Raw genomic sequence first — 17,529 nt, 5'->3', positions numbered from 1 at the left:
TCCCTGGTCAGTCAAAAGCTCACTCAATTTGTTAAATACTGTATGTTATTGCAAAATTACACAGGGCACAATGTAATATATTACTATTTGCAAAATTGCGCACCTTTGATACAGCTACTGATATACAGTATATACTTCTTACTGTCTACCCCAAAATATGAACATGATGGGAAGATTTTTAGCCCAGAAATGGGTGTGTGAAACCGCCTCACTGGTTTTAGCTTAGGAGGTAAAGGTCATTTTAATTTGATAATTATGTTGTATAATGAGGCGTGTGGTGTCCACTTTGACCATTCCTGGCTAACAAATGGCTAGATTTACAAAACCATTCACCTACATTCACTCATCTAATTTATTGCAACAATTACATTGTAATGACTGCTGTCGAGTCCGGTGGCTCCAACTTTCAACATGACAGCCAACTTCTCATTTCCCTTATTTGGACGCTTGTTCTAAAAATATCAATTTAGGATGCAGCTTACCTTGACTGAGTAAGCCAGAGAGATGGTGACAGCAAGAGGTAACCCTTCTGGGACCGCCACCACCAATACAGTGACTCCAATGATGAAAAACTTGACAAAGTATTGGATGTAAACCGGAGTGCATTCTGTCACCCATGCATGACCTGCAAGACACGACATCATATTCAACTTTTAAAGTTGGCTTCAACATGATGGTGACAATTGTTGTCTGCTAACATGCACACACGCATGCACGCACACACACGCACGCACACACACACACACACACACACATACGTGTTTTGGTGCATTTTCAGGACGTCCGTTTGTTCACCCGACATATGGGTACATGCCTTTCCCGTGGTCCTACAGGCTCCAAAAAAATATGGTAACCATGAAAAAAAATCAGGAAGACAGCCATCTACTCAGATTTTGGCTAGGACGTAATTTTTTTTTGATTTATGACAAAACTACTACATATGAGGACATTGACAGGTTTTTGTGTATTATGGAGACAGTCACCTCAAACACACTACCATTTCATGTTTTTGTGAATTTTGAGCCCCCTGGATACACATCATTTTCAAGTATATATGACTTATGAAGACCAGCTAAGAGTAAAGTGTGTATTTTTAAATTGACTCATGTTACATACCAACAGTATATGTTAGGCACATGTGTCCAATTGTCATGCTCGGGCATGGGGAGAACTCTACAAAGGAAGGATGCCCAGATTCAAACATTCAAATATCAATTGCTGAACTGTGAGGCGAATGTGCCAAACAGTCGTTATACCCGTCATCCCTCAAATATTCACATTAATAATACAAGATAGTAAAATAAGCTGTGAAGAAGAAGAGACGGTTAAATATGTGGTCAGTCCACTTTCTTATTTTTTAATTGCTGACAAGATGAAATTATGAACACAGAAAACATGCCACCTCCTCTCCATGACACAAAGCACTGCAATAGATGAGGGTTGTTTGAACTGAAGAAGATTATGTCAAAATGTGAAAACTGCGATGAAGAATTTTTAATGAATCTGGCCATATATTGTGCCATGTGTGTAGCAACTTCTTTAGCTACCGTTAGACAAAAGCAACTTTTCAAAAAGTATTGAAATTCTTGAAATAGGATGAATTCAAATGTTTTAGGGTTTTTCCGAAATATCACCTCAAACCTAATAAGCCTATCTTTTGTGAGAAGTTTGTATATCGTACGTACGTTTATATACAGCAGGAGTGTCCAAAGTCGGTCCTCAAGGGCCGCTGTCTTTTTGTTTTCCAGCTCTCCCAGGATGTTCTAATGCTGCATCAGAGCTGACTGATGAACTGATCATCTGAAACAGGTGTGATGCAGCCGGGAGAGCTGGAAAACAGGCACGACAGTGGCCCTCCAGGCCCAGATCGGGACATGCCTGATATACAGTATAATTTACATGTTCATACATCTTCAAGGATTTTCCAAATTGCTCTTGAAGATCATGAAACAACAAACGTGAAACACAGTATCCAACAACAAATATGAAATCCATAATTGACCATCCCACCCTAAATGCACCATTGCTATTGCTTTAGTTAACTTGAACTGAAATGTACCCAGACGTGCTCGCATTTCAATGGACTAGCCATTCATTTCCCTTTTTAATGCAGTTATATCCTGTTGTGGATGTAGTTTTTGATGGACACCCAGCCTCTGTCGTTCAGAGCTGCTGGCTCTGCGTGGAGACAGGACTCACAGCTCGTTTTACCTGAAACTTTATGGCTTGTTATGAAATCAAACATATGTCGCTCAACAGCCTTCAATTGATAATCTGTCCACGTGCGTCTCTTATTCCCACCTGTAAAAGAAGGCATTTATTAAAAATGGAAAAATAAAATAATCAAAATAAGATATTCCAGGAAATAATGAGAATTTTGAAAATTTGAGAATTTTGAGAATTTATCTCTCATTCCATTCATGGTCTCCAGAGGGTTCAGTCAGGTCACTTGGTGTCTGGAACATAACATTACGGTGTCAAAATATTCAGCATTCTTCATTCTGACCAGTTAAGAAATGAATAAACATTAATTATCATTGAACATTGCTCACGGGAGAGTTTGGGATGAATATACCACACTATAGAAAGTTAACACTGTTCAGTTCTGTGGAACAGCAATATGGGGACATTCGAACACAGGCTCTCCAGAGTTAGGTTAAGAAAAAAGTCATGTCACCTGAAACACACTCTGGTTTTTCAGGTCTGAAGAAATATGAGGACATGACGACTGAAATCATGGAGAGTCCATGTTTCTGATTTATAACTTCTCCTGTGTTTGTCAAAGAAAGCTGAAAACTCAAACCTAGTATATAATGATAAGACGTAGTAACCTGTTGTAAGGAAGAAGTGGATCTTCCACTCCTTTCTTGATCTTCAAAAGGTTTCATCAGGATCGGAACACTTGGTGTCTACAACATAGCAACAGTGCAGTGTCAGAAATATTCAAATTTATTCATCCTGATTAGTTAATAAATGAATAAACATTGTTATTCATTGAACATCGCTCACAGGAGGGTTTGGGATTAATATAAGACACTATAGAAAGTTAACACTGTTCAGCTCTGTGTAACAGCAATATGGGGACATTCGAACACAGGCTCTCCAGAGTTAAGTCCAGACAAAAATCATATCACCTGAAACACACTCCGGTTTTTCAGGTCTAAAGAAATATGAGGACATGACGACTGAAATCATGGAGAGTCCATGTTTCTGATTTATAACTTCTTCTGTGTTTGTCAAAGAAAGCTGAAAACTCAAACCTAGTATATCATGACAAGAAGTAGTAACCTGTTGTAAGGATGAAGTGTGTCGATCATTCCATTCATGGTCTCCAGAGGGTTCAGTCAGGTCACTTGGTGTCTGCAACATAACATTACGGTGTCAAAATATTCAGCATTCTTCATTTTGACCAGTTAAGAAATGAATAAATATTAATTATCATTGAACATTGCTCACGGGAGAGTTTGGGATGAATATACCACACTATAGAAAGTTAACACTGTTCAGTTCTGTGGAACAGCAATATGGGGACATTCGAACACAGGCTCTCCAGAGTTAGGTTAAGACAAAAGTCATGTCACCTGAAACACACTGAGGTTTTTCAAACCTGAAGAAATATGAGGACATGACGACTGAAATTATGGAGAGTCTATGTTTCTGACTTATAACTTCTCCTGTGTTTGTCAAAGAAAGCTGAAAACTCAAACCTAGTATATCATGATAAGAAGTAGTAACCTGTTGTAAGAATGAAGTGGATCTATCACTCCATTCATGGTCTCCACAGGGTTCAGTCAGGTCACTTGGTGTCTGCAACATAACATTACGGTGTCAACATATTCAGCATTCTTCATTCTGACCAGTTAAGAAATGAATAAATATTAATTATCATTGAACATTGCTCACGGGAGAGTTTGGGATGAATATACCACACTATAGAAAGTTAACACTGTTCAGTTCTGTGGAACAGCAATATGGGGACATTCGAACACAGGCTCTCCAGAGTTAGGTTAAGACAAAAGTCATGTCACCTGAAACACACTCAGGTTTTTCAGGTCTCAAGAAATATGAGGACATGACGACTGAAATCATGGAGAGTCCATGTTTCTGATTTATAACTTCTCCTGTGTTTGTCAAAGAAAGCTGAAAACTCAAACCTAGTATATCATGATAAGAAGTAGTAACCTGTTGTAAGGATGAAGTGGATCTCTCACTCCATTCTTGGTTTCCAGAGGGTTCAGTCAGGTACCTGTCACTTGATGTCTGCAACATAACAACATTACGGTGTCAAAAGTTTCAGCATTCTTCATTCTGACCAGTTAAGAAATTAATAAACATTATTTCTCATTGAACATTGCCCACAGGAGAGTTTGAGAATAATGTACCACACTATAGTAAGTTAACACTGTTCAGCTCTGAGTAACAGCAATATGGGGACATTCGAACACAGGCTCCCCAGAGTTAGGTTAAGACAAAAGTCATGACACCTGAAACACACTCAGGTTTTTCAGGTCTAAAGAAATATGAGGACATGACGACTGAAATAATGGAGAGTCCATGTTTCTGATTTATAACTTCTCCTGTGTTTGTCAAAGAAAGCTGAAAACTCAAACCTAGTATATCATGATAAGAAGTAGTAACCTGTTGTAAGGATGAAGTGGATCTCTCACTCCATTCTTGGTTTCCAGAGGGTTCAGTCAGGTCACTTGGTGTCTGCAACATAACATTACGGTGTCAAAAGTTTCAGCATTCTTCATTCTGACCAGTTAAGAAATGAATAAATATTAATTATCATTGAACATTGCTCACGGGAGAGTTTGGGATGAATATACCACACTATAGTAAGTTAACACTGTTCAGCTCTGAGTAACAGCAATATGGGGACATTCGAACACAGGCTCTCCAGAGTTAGGTTAAGACAAAAGTCATGACACCTGAAACACACTCAGGTTTTTCAGGTCTAAAGAAATATGAGGACATGACGACTGAAATCATGGAGAGTCTATGTTTCTGACTTATAAATTCTCCTGTGTTTGTCAAAGAAAGCTGAAAACTCAAACCTAGTATATCATGATAAGAAGTAGTAACCTGTTGTAAGAATGAAGTGGATCTCTCACTCCATTCATGGTCTCCAGAGGGTTCAGTCAGGTCACTTGGTGTCTGCAACATAACATTACTGTGTCAAAATATTCAGCATTCTTCATTCTGACCAGTTAAGAAATGAATAAATATTAATTATCATTGAACATTGCTCACGGGAGAGTTTGGGATGAATATACCACACTATAGAAAGTTAACACTGTTCAGTTCTGTGGAAGAGCAATATGGGGACATTCGAACACAGGCTCTCCAGAGTTACGTTAAGACAAAAGTCATGTCACCTGAAACACACTGAGGTTTTTCAGGTCTGAAGAAATATGAGGACATGACGACTGAAATTATGGAGAGTCTATGTTTCTGACTTATAACTTCTCCTGTGTTTGTCAAAGAAAGCTGAAAACTCAAACCTAGTATATCATGATAAGAAGTAGTAACCTGTTGTAAGAATGAAGTGGATCTCTCACTCCATTCATGGTCTCCAGAGGGTTCAGTCAGGTCACTTGGTGTCTGCAACATAACATTACGGTGTCAAAATATTCAGCATTCTTCATTCTGACCAGTTAAGAAATGAATAAATATTAATTATCATTGAACATTGCTCACGGGAGAGTTTGGGATGAATATACCACACTATAGAAAGTTAACACTGTTCAGTTCTGTGGAACAGCAATATGGGGACATTCGAACACAGGCTCTCCAGAGTTAGGTTAAGACAAAAGTCATGTCACCTGAAACACACTCAGGTTTTTCAGGTCTCAAGAAATATGAGGACATGACGACTGAAATCATGGAGAGTCCATGTTTCTGACTTATAACTTCTCCTGTGTTTGTCAAAGAAAGCTGAAAACTCAAACCTAGTATATCATGATAAGAAGTAGTAACCTGTTGTAAGAATGAAGTGGATCTCTCACTCCATTCATGGTCTCCAGAGGGTTCAGTCAGGTCACTTGGTGTCTGCAACATAACATTACGGTGTCAAAATATTCAGCATTCTTCATTCTGACCAGTTAAGAAATGAATAAATATTAATTATCATTGAACATTGCTCACGGGAGAGTTTGGGATGAATATACCACACTATAGAAAGTTAACACTGTTCAGTTCTGTGGAACAGCAATATGGGGACATTCGAACACAGGCTCTCCAGAGTTAGGTTAAGACAAAAGTCATGTCACCTGAAACACACTCAGGTTTTTCAGGTCTCAAGAAATATGAGGACATGACGACTGAAATCATGGAGAGTCCATGTTTCTGATTTATAACTTCTCCTGTGTTTGTCAAAGAAAGCTGAAAACTCAAACCTAGTATATCATGATAAGAAGTAGTAACCTGTTGTAAGAATGAAGTGGATCTCTCACTCCATTCATGGTCTCCAGAGGGTTCAGTCAGGTCATTTGGTGTCTGCAACATAACATTACGGTGTCAAAATATTCAGCATTCTTCATTCTGACCAGTTAAGAAATGAATAAATATTAATTATCATTGAACATTGCTCACGGGAGAGTTTGGGATGAATATACCACACTATAGAAAGTTAACACTGTTCAGTTCTGTGGAACAGCAATATGGGGACATTCGAACACAGGCTCTCCAGAGTTAGGTTAAGACAAAAGTCATGTCACCTGAAACACACTCAGGTTTTTCAGGTCTGAAGAAATATGAGGACATGACGACTGAAATCATGGAGAGTCTATGTTTCTGACTTATAACTTCTCCTGTGTTTGTCAAAGAAAGCTGAAAACTCAAACCTAGTATATCATGATAAGAAGTAGTAACCTGTTGTAAGAATGAAGTGGATCTCTCACTCCATTCATGGTCTCCAGAGGGTTCAGTCAGGTCACTTGGTGTCTGCAACATAACATTACGGTGTCAAAATATTCAGCATTCTTCATTCTGACCAGTTAAGAAATGAATAAATATTAATTATCATTGAACATTGCTCACGGGAGAGTTTGGGATGAATATACCACACTATAGAAAGTTAACACTGTTCAGTTCTGTGGAAGAGCAATATGGGGACATTCGAACACAGGCTCTCCAGAGTTACGTTAAGACAAAAGTCATGTCACCTGAAACACACTGAGGTTTTTCAGGTCTGAAGAAATATGAGGACATGACGACTGAAATTATGGAGAGTCTATGTTTCTGACTTATAACTTCTCCTGTGTTTGTCAAAGAGAGCTGAAAACTCAAACCTAGTATATCATGATAAGAAGTAGTAACCTGTTGTAAGAATGAAGTGGATCTCTCACTCCATTCATGGTCTCCAGAGGGTTCAGTCAGGTCACTTGGTGTCTGCAACATAACATTACGGTGTCAACATATTCAGCATTCTTCATTCTGACCAGTTAAGAAATGAATAAATATTAATTATCATTGAACATTGCTCACGGGAGAGTTTGGGATGAATATACCACACTATAGAAAGTTAACACTGTTCAGTTCTGTGGAACAGCAATATGGGGACATTCGAACACAGGCTCTCCAGAGTTAGGTTAAGACAAAAGTCATGTCACCTGAAACACACTCAGGTTTTTCAGGTCTCAAGAAATATGAGGACATGACGACTGAAATCATGGAGAGTCCATGTTTCTGATTTATAACTTCTCCTGTGTTTGTCAAAGAAAGCTGAAAACTCAAACCTAGTATATCATGATAAGAAGTAGTAACCTGTTGTAAGGATGAAGTGGATCTCTCACTCCATTCTTGGTTTCCAGAGGGTTCAGTCAGGTACCTGTCACTTGATGTCTGCAACATAACAACATTACGGTGTCAAAAGTTTCAGCATTCTTCATTCTGACCAGTTAAGAAATGAATAAACATTATTTCTCATTGAACATTGCCCACAGGAGAGTTTGAGAATAATGTACCACACTATAGTAAGTTAACACTGTTCAGCTCTGAGTAACAGCAATATGGGGACATTCGAACACAGGCTCTCCAGAGTTAGGTTAAGACAAAAGTCATGACACCTGAAACACACTCAGGTTTTTCAGGTCTAAAGAAATATGAGGACATGACGACTGAAATAATGGAGAGTCCATGTTTCTGATTTATAACTTCTCCTGTGTTTGTCAAAGAAAGCTGAAAACTCAAACCTAGTATATCATGATAAGAAGTAGTAACCTGTTGTAAGGATGAAGTGGATCTCTCACTCCATTCTTGGTTTCCAGAGGGTTCAGTCAGGTCACTTGCTGTCTGCAACATAACATTACGGTGTCAAAAGTTTCAGCATTCTTCATTCTGACCAGTTAAGAAATGAATAAATATTAATTATCATTGAACATTGCTCACAGGAGAGTTTGGGATGAATATACCACACTATAGAAAGTTAACACTATTCAGTTCTGTGGAACAGCAATATGGGGACATTCGAACACAGGCTCTCCAGAGTTAGGTTAAGACAAAAGTCATGTCACCTGAAACACACTCAGGTTTTTCAGGTCTGAAGAAATATGAGGACATGACGACTGAAATCATGGAGAGTCTATGTTTCTGACTTATAACTTCTCCTGTGTTTGTCAAAGAAAGCTGAAAACTCAAACCTAGTATATCATGATAAGAATTAGTAACCTGTTGTAAGAATGAAGTGGATCTCTCACTCCATTCATGGTCTCCAGAGGGTTCAGTCAGGTCACTTGGTGTCTGCAACATAACATTACGGTGTCAAAATATTCAGCATTCTTCATTCTGACCAGTTAAGAAATGAATAAATATTAATTATCATTGAACATTGCTCACGGGAGAGTTTGGGATGAATATACCACACTATAGAAAGTACACTGTTCAGTTCTGTGGAACAGCAATATGGGGACATTCGAACACAGGCTCTCCAGAGTTAGGTTAAGACAAAAGTCATGTCACCTGAAACACACTCAGGTTTTTCAGGTCTCAAGAAATATGAGGACATGACGACTGAAATCATGGAGAGTCCATGTTTCTGATTTATAACTTCTCCTGTGTTTGTCAAAGAAACCTGAAAACTCAAACCTAGTATATCATGATAAGAAGTAGTAACCTGTTGTAAGGATGAAGTGGATCTCTCACTCCCTTCTTGGTCTCCAGAAGGTTCAGTCAAGATCCCGTCACTTGGTGTCTGCAACATAACACCATTACGGTGCCATTACGGGACATTCGAACACAGGCTCTCCAGTGTTAGGTCCAGACAAAAGTCATTTCACCTGATCACACTCAGGTTTTTCAGCAACATTACAGTATCAGAAATATTCTAAAAAGTATTCTACAGTAACTGGGAAGTATGAGGGCATGACTGAAATCATGAAAATCAACATTATAGCAACCATAGAGTGTCAGAAATATGTCGTAGTTACATGACTTTTGAATAAATTAAACTTCATACACAGCACAAGCCGGCTCTTTATGGTAGTTACCACTGTACAGCTCTTATAGCTAACAATTTCAGGACAACAGACATGACTGAGTTCAAATAATAAAGACAACACCCGAAACATACTCTTTCAGACTAAAACAATGTAATGACTGAAAAATAATTCCGGTGACCATTCGTTGTTTTCAACTAAGTAGAGACTTTTGATGGGCAGTACAAATTGCTGATAAAAATGTGGATTTGTCAAACAGCTACCACAGCCTTCTTCAATCAGGTGAAATAAGCATTATGAAGGAAGTTTAAAGGCATCTAATTTTCCTCGACTATTACGGATGGTATGTGTTTTTATGAATTGTGATATTTGGTGAAGCACAATATTTTAACAGAAGCCGAATAATTTCTATTTCTATTTTTTCATTCCAAGATATTCCTAGTTCTACATGGCAATACAATATTCTCAATAATTGAATGATAATGGCTGCTAAACATTTTCTTCAAAAGTACTTCAATTATTTTTGCTCCAATATGATCAATGGCATAAAAAATATGCTGTTTATTGTGACATTTTTGGGGTAAATACAATGTACAAATAAAATCTGTCACTGTGACAGGCTTTGGTTGCAGCTCTTGTCATGTGCTTGCGGTAGCCATAAGAATTAGATAGCAGGTAGATTGATAGCATACCTTTATAATCATTGATCCACTGGGCTTTCAAACAAGGCTTGTTGACTCCAGATAAAAGGAGCAGCCTCAGATTCAGGGCTCAGTCTGGTTCTTCTTTGTGACATTATCACCACCAGTAAACATCTACAATGGAAAGTGAGAAGAAGTCAGCCAGACAAGCAAGCACAATATTATGGCAGCACTTATTTTGGCTCAAAAAGTACTGAGCCAAAGGAATATTATTTTCTTCCTCAAAAATACAAAAATTCATTTCATCAAACATTTGCTGGTCAGACTAATAGATTCGGGCAAACCATTTGTCAGGCAGATAACAATGTAAAATTAAAATAGAGTAACACAATATTGTCTTCACCAAATGTACCAACAAAGCTGAATTCTGCTATAATTTCATTGCAAACGTTTGTTTGTTTTTTTCATTGAAACAGTGTACAATTGAATCAGCACAAGAATAAACAGTGTAAATACACCGGGCTTAGCGTAAATGCTAGAAGTGCCTGGCCCACTTTCATTAGGCTACCTGTACTAACTAATTTAAATTAACTGCAATCGAATAAAACAAATACTGCACTGAAATAAACATATGGTACCAAAACCAAGTTCCACAGACTGTGTTGTTAAAGATTTAGAAAGGTTTTCCAGAACCTTGCCTGCAGGACATGTCCACATTACTTTTACTGGAAGCTTATTAGCATGCTAACGATCGAGCTAGCTAGCTAGCTAGCTGTCTTATTGAATGATATTACCTTTGGTGGGCACTGTTAAACACGGTTATATTGAACAACTTCTATGTTACGGTAAGATAAATGAAAAGGAATTGCTTACCCGATGGTCATCCACGCGTGGTCGTGTTTGAGAGTAGGATTGTCTGGCTGCTTCACATGTTGGATTTTGTGTGACTGCTAATTGATGTGACTTATCAGGACGAGGGCGGGGAAAATGTGTGAGTCAGTCCGAAAAAGATGACATTTGAGGTCCTGCACAATGACGTCACTGAAAGTGTGTTAAAAGTGTGTTAAGTACCGAAGTTGGCCACTAGTTTTCCAAATGAAAAGTGAGTCGAAAGTTAAACACACTTAAACACACAATTTCTGAAAATTGTGCTCTTTCAGGACATCACTTATTTTTGGTGTGGGAGTATCCTCGTGAGCTCTAGAGTAGTGTAGACTGCGTGGAAATATGAGGACGCGAAAAATGTCCTCATTTTTCCACAGGTCCTCATTGTGAAGGTGTGTTATCATAAAATTGTCCTGAGATGTCATGAATACAAACGCACGCACACACACACACACACACACACACACACACACACACACACACACACACACACAGACCTTCAACAACAAAGGTGTCGATGACAAAGTAGAGAACCAGGATGATGACAGTGATTGCAGACATCACCAAACCTATGAAAGAATATTCAGCTGGTTAATCAGTCAGTCCGTTCTATGATGTAGTTTGCAAAGGTCTTTCAGATGTTCCCGAAGCAATGCAAACCATGCCTCCTCACACCTGAATGTGTCTCTAATAGATCATACAGTACAGAGATGAAAATGGTGCGCACCTGCTTTTCCAATTTGAACCGCTAGTTTGGTAAGCTTGCCCTGCAAGACACTCTTCTCCTTTTTCGGGACGTTGGTCTTCTTCTTCTCTCTGTCCTCGACTTCCCCTCCCTCTGCGCTCTTTAGGGGTTGCATCTCCATGGCGACACCCCCATCCTGCTTCTTGGCTAAATCAAACACACAAAACTATACTGTGTACTGTAGTAACACTTTAAGACTAATCCTATATTTCAGACTGTTGGGAAACATTCCACTTTCAAGTTCCGGATTTTGAAAGTCACCAAAAAAAAACACGAATGCCAACCTAAGCGTGTCATTTAGCATCAGTCTCAAGTAGGGAGCTGAAATCTCATGGTATACATTCATTCGTTTTCTGTGCCGCTTCTAGACGGGGTTGTGGGTGTGCTGCAGCCGATTCCAGCTGACGTTGGCGAGGCACATCCTGAACTGGTCGCAACCCACTCGCAGTGCGGAGATATAAAAACGAGCATTCATGCGCACATTTAGCCCTATGGAAATGTTTTGAATCTTCAATCAATCTTAATATACGGTACATATTGATGGTATCTGAGAGGAAGCCAGAGTTGCAAGAGAAAACCAAAATATCATGGGAGGGGAAGCGTGAGGGGTCGGGGGGCATGTAAATTCCACACCATTGTTGTATGTTGTCAGGTTGCTCCATCCCCTTCTTTTAGGAACAAAAACACACGCGCAAATCACATGCGGTTTTTACCTTTGTTCTGGTTGTTCTCCACTGCGCCATCGGGTTGTTTTCCTGCAGAAAACAGGGTCAGACACGAGGACAAGGATGTAGAAGGATAGATTTGTGTTAAATTGCGCTGACATCAACAGTTCGGATGTGATGTTGACAGGCAACAACACACTTGCAACCCACACAGAAACAATATTGAAAGGGAAGAGTCATAAAGACACGCACATTGTCAAATACTCGGTGAAGTGACATTATACAGTACGTGTGTAAGTCCTTCATGGATCATTGACACTGTCACGCCACTAGGTACTGGGGTCTGTTTACCATAAAGGGAGCAAAGAGGGCAGGACAGACAACTGTGTGCTCACATACCATTGGTGACTGTGCTGTAACTTGCATCTGCGTAGATGAGCAACTGAGTATTGTCCTCTGTTTGTGCCATTGTGCGGGAAAAGAAGGTTTTGAGGACACATGAGAGAATTTGACCAAAAGGGGGGAAATTAAAAGAGAATAAAGGGGAGTATTAAAAAATATCAAACTCCCCCCAAAAATGCGTTGTAAATTGGATTCTATTTCATGTCAAAAGACGCATGTGTAAAACATGAACGATAAATCAAAAGGAAAAGCATACCCACTGCATAAGGACAAATAACAATTCAGGACATGAAGTTTACTAAATAATACATTAGCTCCAGTAAATGACTGCCTGAATGGTTGAGGCTGCAAAGATTGCTGCAACATCTGCACTCTGCAACACCACTTATACGAGAACAAAAACGAGTACAACCGTGGGCTATTATTTTTCTTTATGCTCAATTCCAGGTTGCTACAAAATATTTTTTCCAACGTGAGGATGCAGATGTCTCGCACTTTCCTGACTACTGCACTCACGGAGGTATGGATAGCGGTGTGGTGTAACGACATTGTCATTAAGTGCTTCTAAAAGTATGCGGAGCCTCTGTTCGGACTGCAGGACGGACAGCATCGCAAACAAATTTGAACGGAAGACTAATGTTTCACGTCTTGACCAAGCAACACTATTTCCAGAGTGTCTCTGGCTCCCTAGGCTGTCCGCTGCTCTTTCAATAATTGATTCAATCTGCAGACTCGCTCTCAGATTAGGGGAGGCAAGCAGGGGAGAAAGTGAAAGAGGGCAAGAGTGGTGGTAAACAAGTAGGTAAGAGCAAGTAAGGGTAATAGAGGAAGATGGACAAGCAGCGGGGAGAAGGCGTGACGACGCGAGACAGCAAAGAGGGAAAGAGGGAGCGGAGAGGATGTGGGCTAAATTATCGATGAGGTTAAACTGGCATGTTTCCTGTTGATGCTCTTATCTCAAATCAGTTAGGTACACCCTCTCTCTCTCTCTCTCTCTCTATCTATTGCACACACCATATTGTGTACACATTCTTCACATTCACTGAGTTTAAGAGCAGGTGAAAATATTCATGCCCTGCGATTGGGCTAGTTTCTCTCATTAGAATTTGTGAAAATTAGATCAAGTCTTCCACCTCCCTTGTGATATTGTATCGCGGGGGGGGGGGGTGCTGAAGCCTATCCCAGCCGTCTTCGGGCAGTAGGCGGGGGACACCCTGAACCAGTTGCCAGCCAATTGCAGGTCACACAGAGACGAACAACCATCCGCGCTCACACTCACACCTAGGGACAATTTAGAGTGTTCAGCCTGCCATGCGTGTTTTTGGATGTGGGAGGAAACCGGAATTCCCGGAGAAAACCCACGCAGGCCCGGGGAGAACATGCAAACTCCACACAGGGAGGCCGGAGCTGGAATTGAACCCGGTTCCTCTGCACTGTGAAGCCGACGTGCTAACCACTGGACCACCGGGCTGCCCCATATTGTATTCCAGACATCTAAAACCATTGTTGGATATTTTGAAGGTAATGCCGCTATCCTGCAACAAGAGGGCCAGATGGATCACTGCGAAGCAGTTTGGCCCACAGAAATCACATCACGAATTGGATGTTTTTGGCGCAACGCAAGAGAAATGTTCACATCGCTCTTTAAAAGGGATATGGGCCGGTATTAGCCACTTTCGGTTTCAATGTTATTTGATGTTTCAATCAGCATATGTGGGAGTAGACTTAGGAAGTGGAAGATCTCATAGCACTGGGAAATGGTCTGATTCTATTACAGTTGAGTATTAGCTGTGGGTAAAGAAAGAGGATCTGATCAAAAATGGTCTATTCTGCTGTAAGAATGATGTACTGGGGAGAAAAAGGAGAATGCCTTGCTTCAAAATAGGAAACAGGAAACGCCACCTCTGCTCCATAAAGGTTGCTAGTAGTTTGGTCATTTTAGAACTGTCTGTGGATGTAGGATTGGTGCAGTCGTGCACAGGGTCCATCACGCTGTTTAAGATCCGCCCCAAAAATTGGTTGATGGGAATTTAAATGTGGTATCAATGAAATAAGTTTTCGCATGAATTTACCGTCGTCCCAATTTGGGGCATAACTGTTTACCATAATGACTGGTTTGTAATATCGGACCCTGCAACAATCACAAATCTGGATCTAAAGTGACATTGGTTGCACTAAATTGGATTTTCTTCTGCGCCAAAATGGCAGTGCCACGTGATCGGGAGTCAAGACGAAAGTGGAACGTCTGGCCTGCCCAGCCTTTCTTCAATCTAAATCGATCTCTCGATAAAAAATGGGTTTCCTGGAGAAATGCAAGATCACATCCCACGCGGTTAAGATGATTAAATACCCTGGCTCTCTTAACAGGCCCATTAAGTCCTTTAACATCCCAACTGACAAATCATATAGCAGTCAAGTCTTTGCGGCATCATTTTTCATATCTACCCATAAAAATAATACCAACAATGACAGTACAGTACAGCAACAGAATTTCGATCCTTCTGCTGTTTCCTGTCCGGGACAAACATGAAAAAAGCGCAAATAGCAAACATTTACAGGTGCCCTTCCCCATAACCCTATCATAACCCCCAAAAACAAAACGAACAAAAAACAGCCTATTCTTAACTGCGGTGTTGCTAAAAAGTCGAGTCAAAGTGTTATCAAGTGTGAAAAGAAGAAGGAGCGCATCGGGAGCCTTCAACAACACGTCTTCATATTACCACCGGAAGTCCTACCTTTTTTTTCTTTGCCATCTTCCTCCACCTCTCCAGCCCCCAGCAGAGTGAAAATGATGCCTGTTTGCGAGTTGACACCAACAGCCGTCACCAGCATGCGGCCTGAACCCTCCATCACATGTGTACCTAAACGTCCAAAGAGATTGCACGGAATTTGTGTTTCTGTTATGTGGACCCACACCCAAAAACACAAAGGACGGTGCTTGACATCTTGAATGACACTGCCACCAGAGCTAGCGAGCAAACAAACTTGTTAGCTCACAAACTCGTTAGCTTCCTGGCTAGCCAATTCTAAGTACATTGAGATGAGATCATCAATAGTATTCATGCTTTTGGTTTGGTGGTGTGCTGTGAGATCTTTCTAATACAAAATGGGTGCCGTGGCTCAAGAAAGACTGCTTTACACTAAGAGCACTAAAGTCAAAATGAATGTACTGTATGTACTAACATGATCAAATAGGTAAGAATTATGCCTTGCATCCCAAAGTAAATCCCATGTAGCCCAAAATATGACTTCCTTTTTGTTTTATCAGGCTTTTCTTTACAACAGTGCTCAAAGACCTTTAAATGTGGCCTCATTCATCCATTCCTGATCCCATTGACAAATGCTGCTTTCATTAGACACCACATCCTGGCACCCTTCCGATTACCAAAATGTACCAACTTTGAATGATAGTGAAAGCCCCAATGAGAAACATGTGAAAACATACCTGAGAGCAGCATGGGGTCCTTGTCCACCGACTTGCGTACATGGTCTGACTCTCCTGTTAGCGAGCTCTCATCAATCTTCAGATCATTACCCTGAACTAAAATACCATCGGCTGGCAGCAGGTCCCCTGAAAACAGACAAGAGCTTGATTCACTTCATTACCCTCACCAAATGTCTGGACTTTTTGTTACAATGGTTCAACATTCTTCGATATGCTGTTCACTCAATGTGGCTTAAAAGAATACCAAAAAGATAACACCGTAACATCAAATTGTAATTGCATGCAAAATATCCCTGTCAAGTCTTATTCAATTCAAACAAAAGGAGGTGCAGTATGTGTACGCGGAGTTAGTAGGTGTAAAAGCAAACCAAGTTTCATCTGGATCTGATCCATATTGAGCCTTTGGTGGGAATTCAAACGAAAAGTGCATTTAATTTGTTCATACATTTGCATTGTTGTGATCAGGTTCTATTCTGTTTAGTTTATATGATATGATATGTTCTTCATGTCAATCCATAACAAATGGATTTGTTTTTCCTCACTTTACATACAAAGATTAGTCATTCACTCAATTTACAGGTGGCAAATGTTTGAGCCTCGTTGGATGTTTGTAAGCGCTCTGTCTTCTTGTGTTGAAATCATGCCGGGTAACACATGTTCAGTGGGTTTTGTTATATTGATTTGAATTAGATTTTTTAAAAAAAAGAAAGATTTCATTTTGCTTGAGTAATGACTCAAATGACTAATGGTCACTTGACATGGTAGTTACAGTACATATTGTAAAAACATGCCCTGCATACTCTTGTGATAAAGACTTCACAACCGGCTCACCATATTTGACCTGGGCCATGTCCCCCACCACCATGTCAGCCACAGGAATCTGGATGACATTTCCTTTCCGTACCACGGTGAACTTTTGTTCCTGCTCGATTCGACTCTGTAGACCCCGAAACTGCTTCTCTTTGGACCAGTCATTGAAGGCCGTCACCAGGACAACACAAGCCACAGATAGTAGAATGGCCGCACCCTCGATCCAATTGGCTTCCCCCTCACCATCGTCCTCCGCTCCTGCCGACACGTTGCCACATGCTGGACAGACAGAAACACGTGGCTCATGGCAGAGACTCAAAGCGGAGACGTGAAAACAGATAACACGTGATATGATGAGTTTGATCAGGACTGTGGAAACTTTTGTCTACTCATCCCTTTCACTTTATATAATGCAGAGTTAGTTGCAAGACTGGAAATGCTAATGATTAAGTCATTAAAAAAAAAAGCACATTGAGTCCCACCATTGCCATCTAGCAAA

At 40.2% G+C, this 17,529-nt stretch overlaps 1 protein-coding gene and 2 long non-coding RNA genes across 14 annotated transcripts in view; all 3 read right to left on the bottom strand.

Annotated features, from left to right (window-relative positions):
* The window catches only part of atp2b3b (ATPase plasma membrane Ca2+ transporting 3b), a 58,127-nt gene that overhangs the window by 26,562 nt on the left and 14,036 nt on the right, over window positions 1-17,529 (bottom strand). For all 6 annotated transcript variants that reach the window (XM_052058266.1, XM_052058260.1, XM_052058262.1 and 3 more), the window contains 7 exons: window positions 17,052-17,309; window positions 16,221-16,346; window positions 15,511-15,636; window positions 12,422-12,463; window positions 11,691-11,855; window positions 11,461-11,532; window positions 483-625 (listed from right to left, as the gene is read on the bottom strand). In XM_052058266.1, coding sequence (XP_051914226.1) covers window positions 483-625; window positions 11,461-11,532; window positions 11,691-11,855; window positions 12,422-12,463; window positions 15,511-15,636; window positions 16,221-16,346; window positions 17,052-17,309 — 932 coding nt within the window. The remainder of the gene's footprint in view (window positions 1-482; window positions 626-11,460; window positions 11,533-11,690; window positions 11,856-12,421; window positions 12,464-15,510; window positions 15,637-16,220; window positions 16,347-17,051; window positions 17,310-17,529) is intronic.
* LOC127596147 (uncharacterized) lies at window positions 1,448-3,363 on the bottom strand. The gene is made up of 3 exons (XR_007961409.1): window positions 3,289-3,363; window positions 2,832-2,909; window positions 1,448-2,456 (listed from the first exon to the last, which is right to left on the bottom strand). It is a non-coding gene; the product is annotated as an uncharacterized LOC127596147 (long non-coding RNA).
* LOC127596146 (uncharacterized) lies at window positions 4,183-8,737 on the bottom strand. Of its 7 annotated transcripts, XR_007961402.1 has the most exons (6): window positions 8,671-8,729; window positions 8,224-8,295; window positions 7,768-7,845; window positions 6,427-6,498; window positions 4,639-4,710; window positions 4,183-4,260 (listed from the first exon to the last, which is right to left on the bottom strand). It is a non-coding gene; the product is annotated as an uncharacterized LOC127596146 (long non-coding RNA). The 7 variants fall into 7 exon arrangements; XR_007961403.1 differs by lacking the exons at window positions 7,768-7,845; window positions 8,224-8,295 and adding an exon at window positions 5,980-6,051 and having other exon boundaries at window positions 8,671-8,737; XR_007961405.1 differs by lacking the exons at window positions 7,768-7,845; window positions 8,224-8,295 and adding an exon at window positions 5,533-5,604 and having other exon boundaries at window positions 8,671-8,737.

The sequence above is a fragment of the Hippocampus zosterae genome, chromosome 2 (assembly GCF_025434085.1).
Source record: "Hippocampus zosterae strain Florida chromosome 2, ASM2543408v3, whole genome shotgun sequence".
Classification (NCBI taxonomy): Eukaryota; Metazoa; Chordata; class Actinopteri; order Syngnathiformes; family Syngnathidae; genus Hippocampus; species Hippocampus zosterae.
Note: the sequence above shows the minus strand (reverse complement) of the source record. Positions and strands in the feature narration are given on the sequence as shown.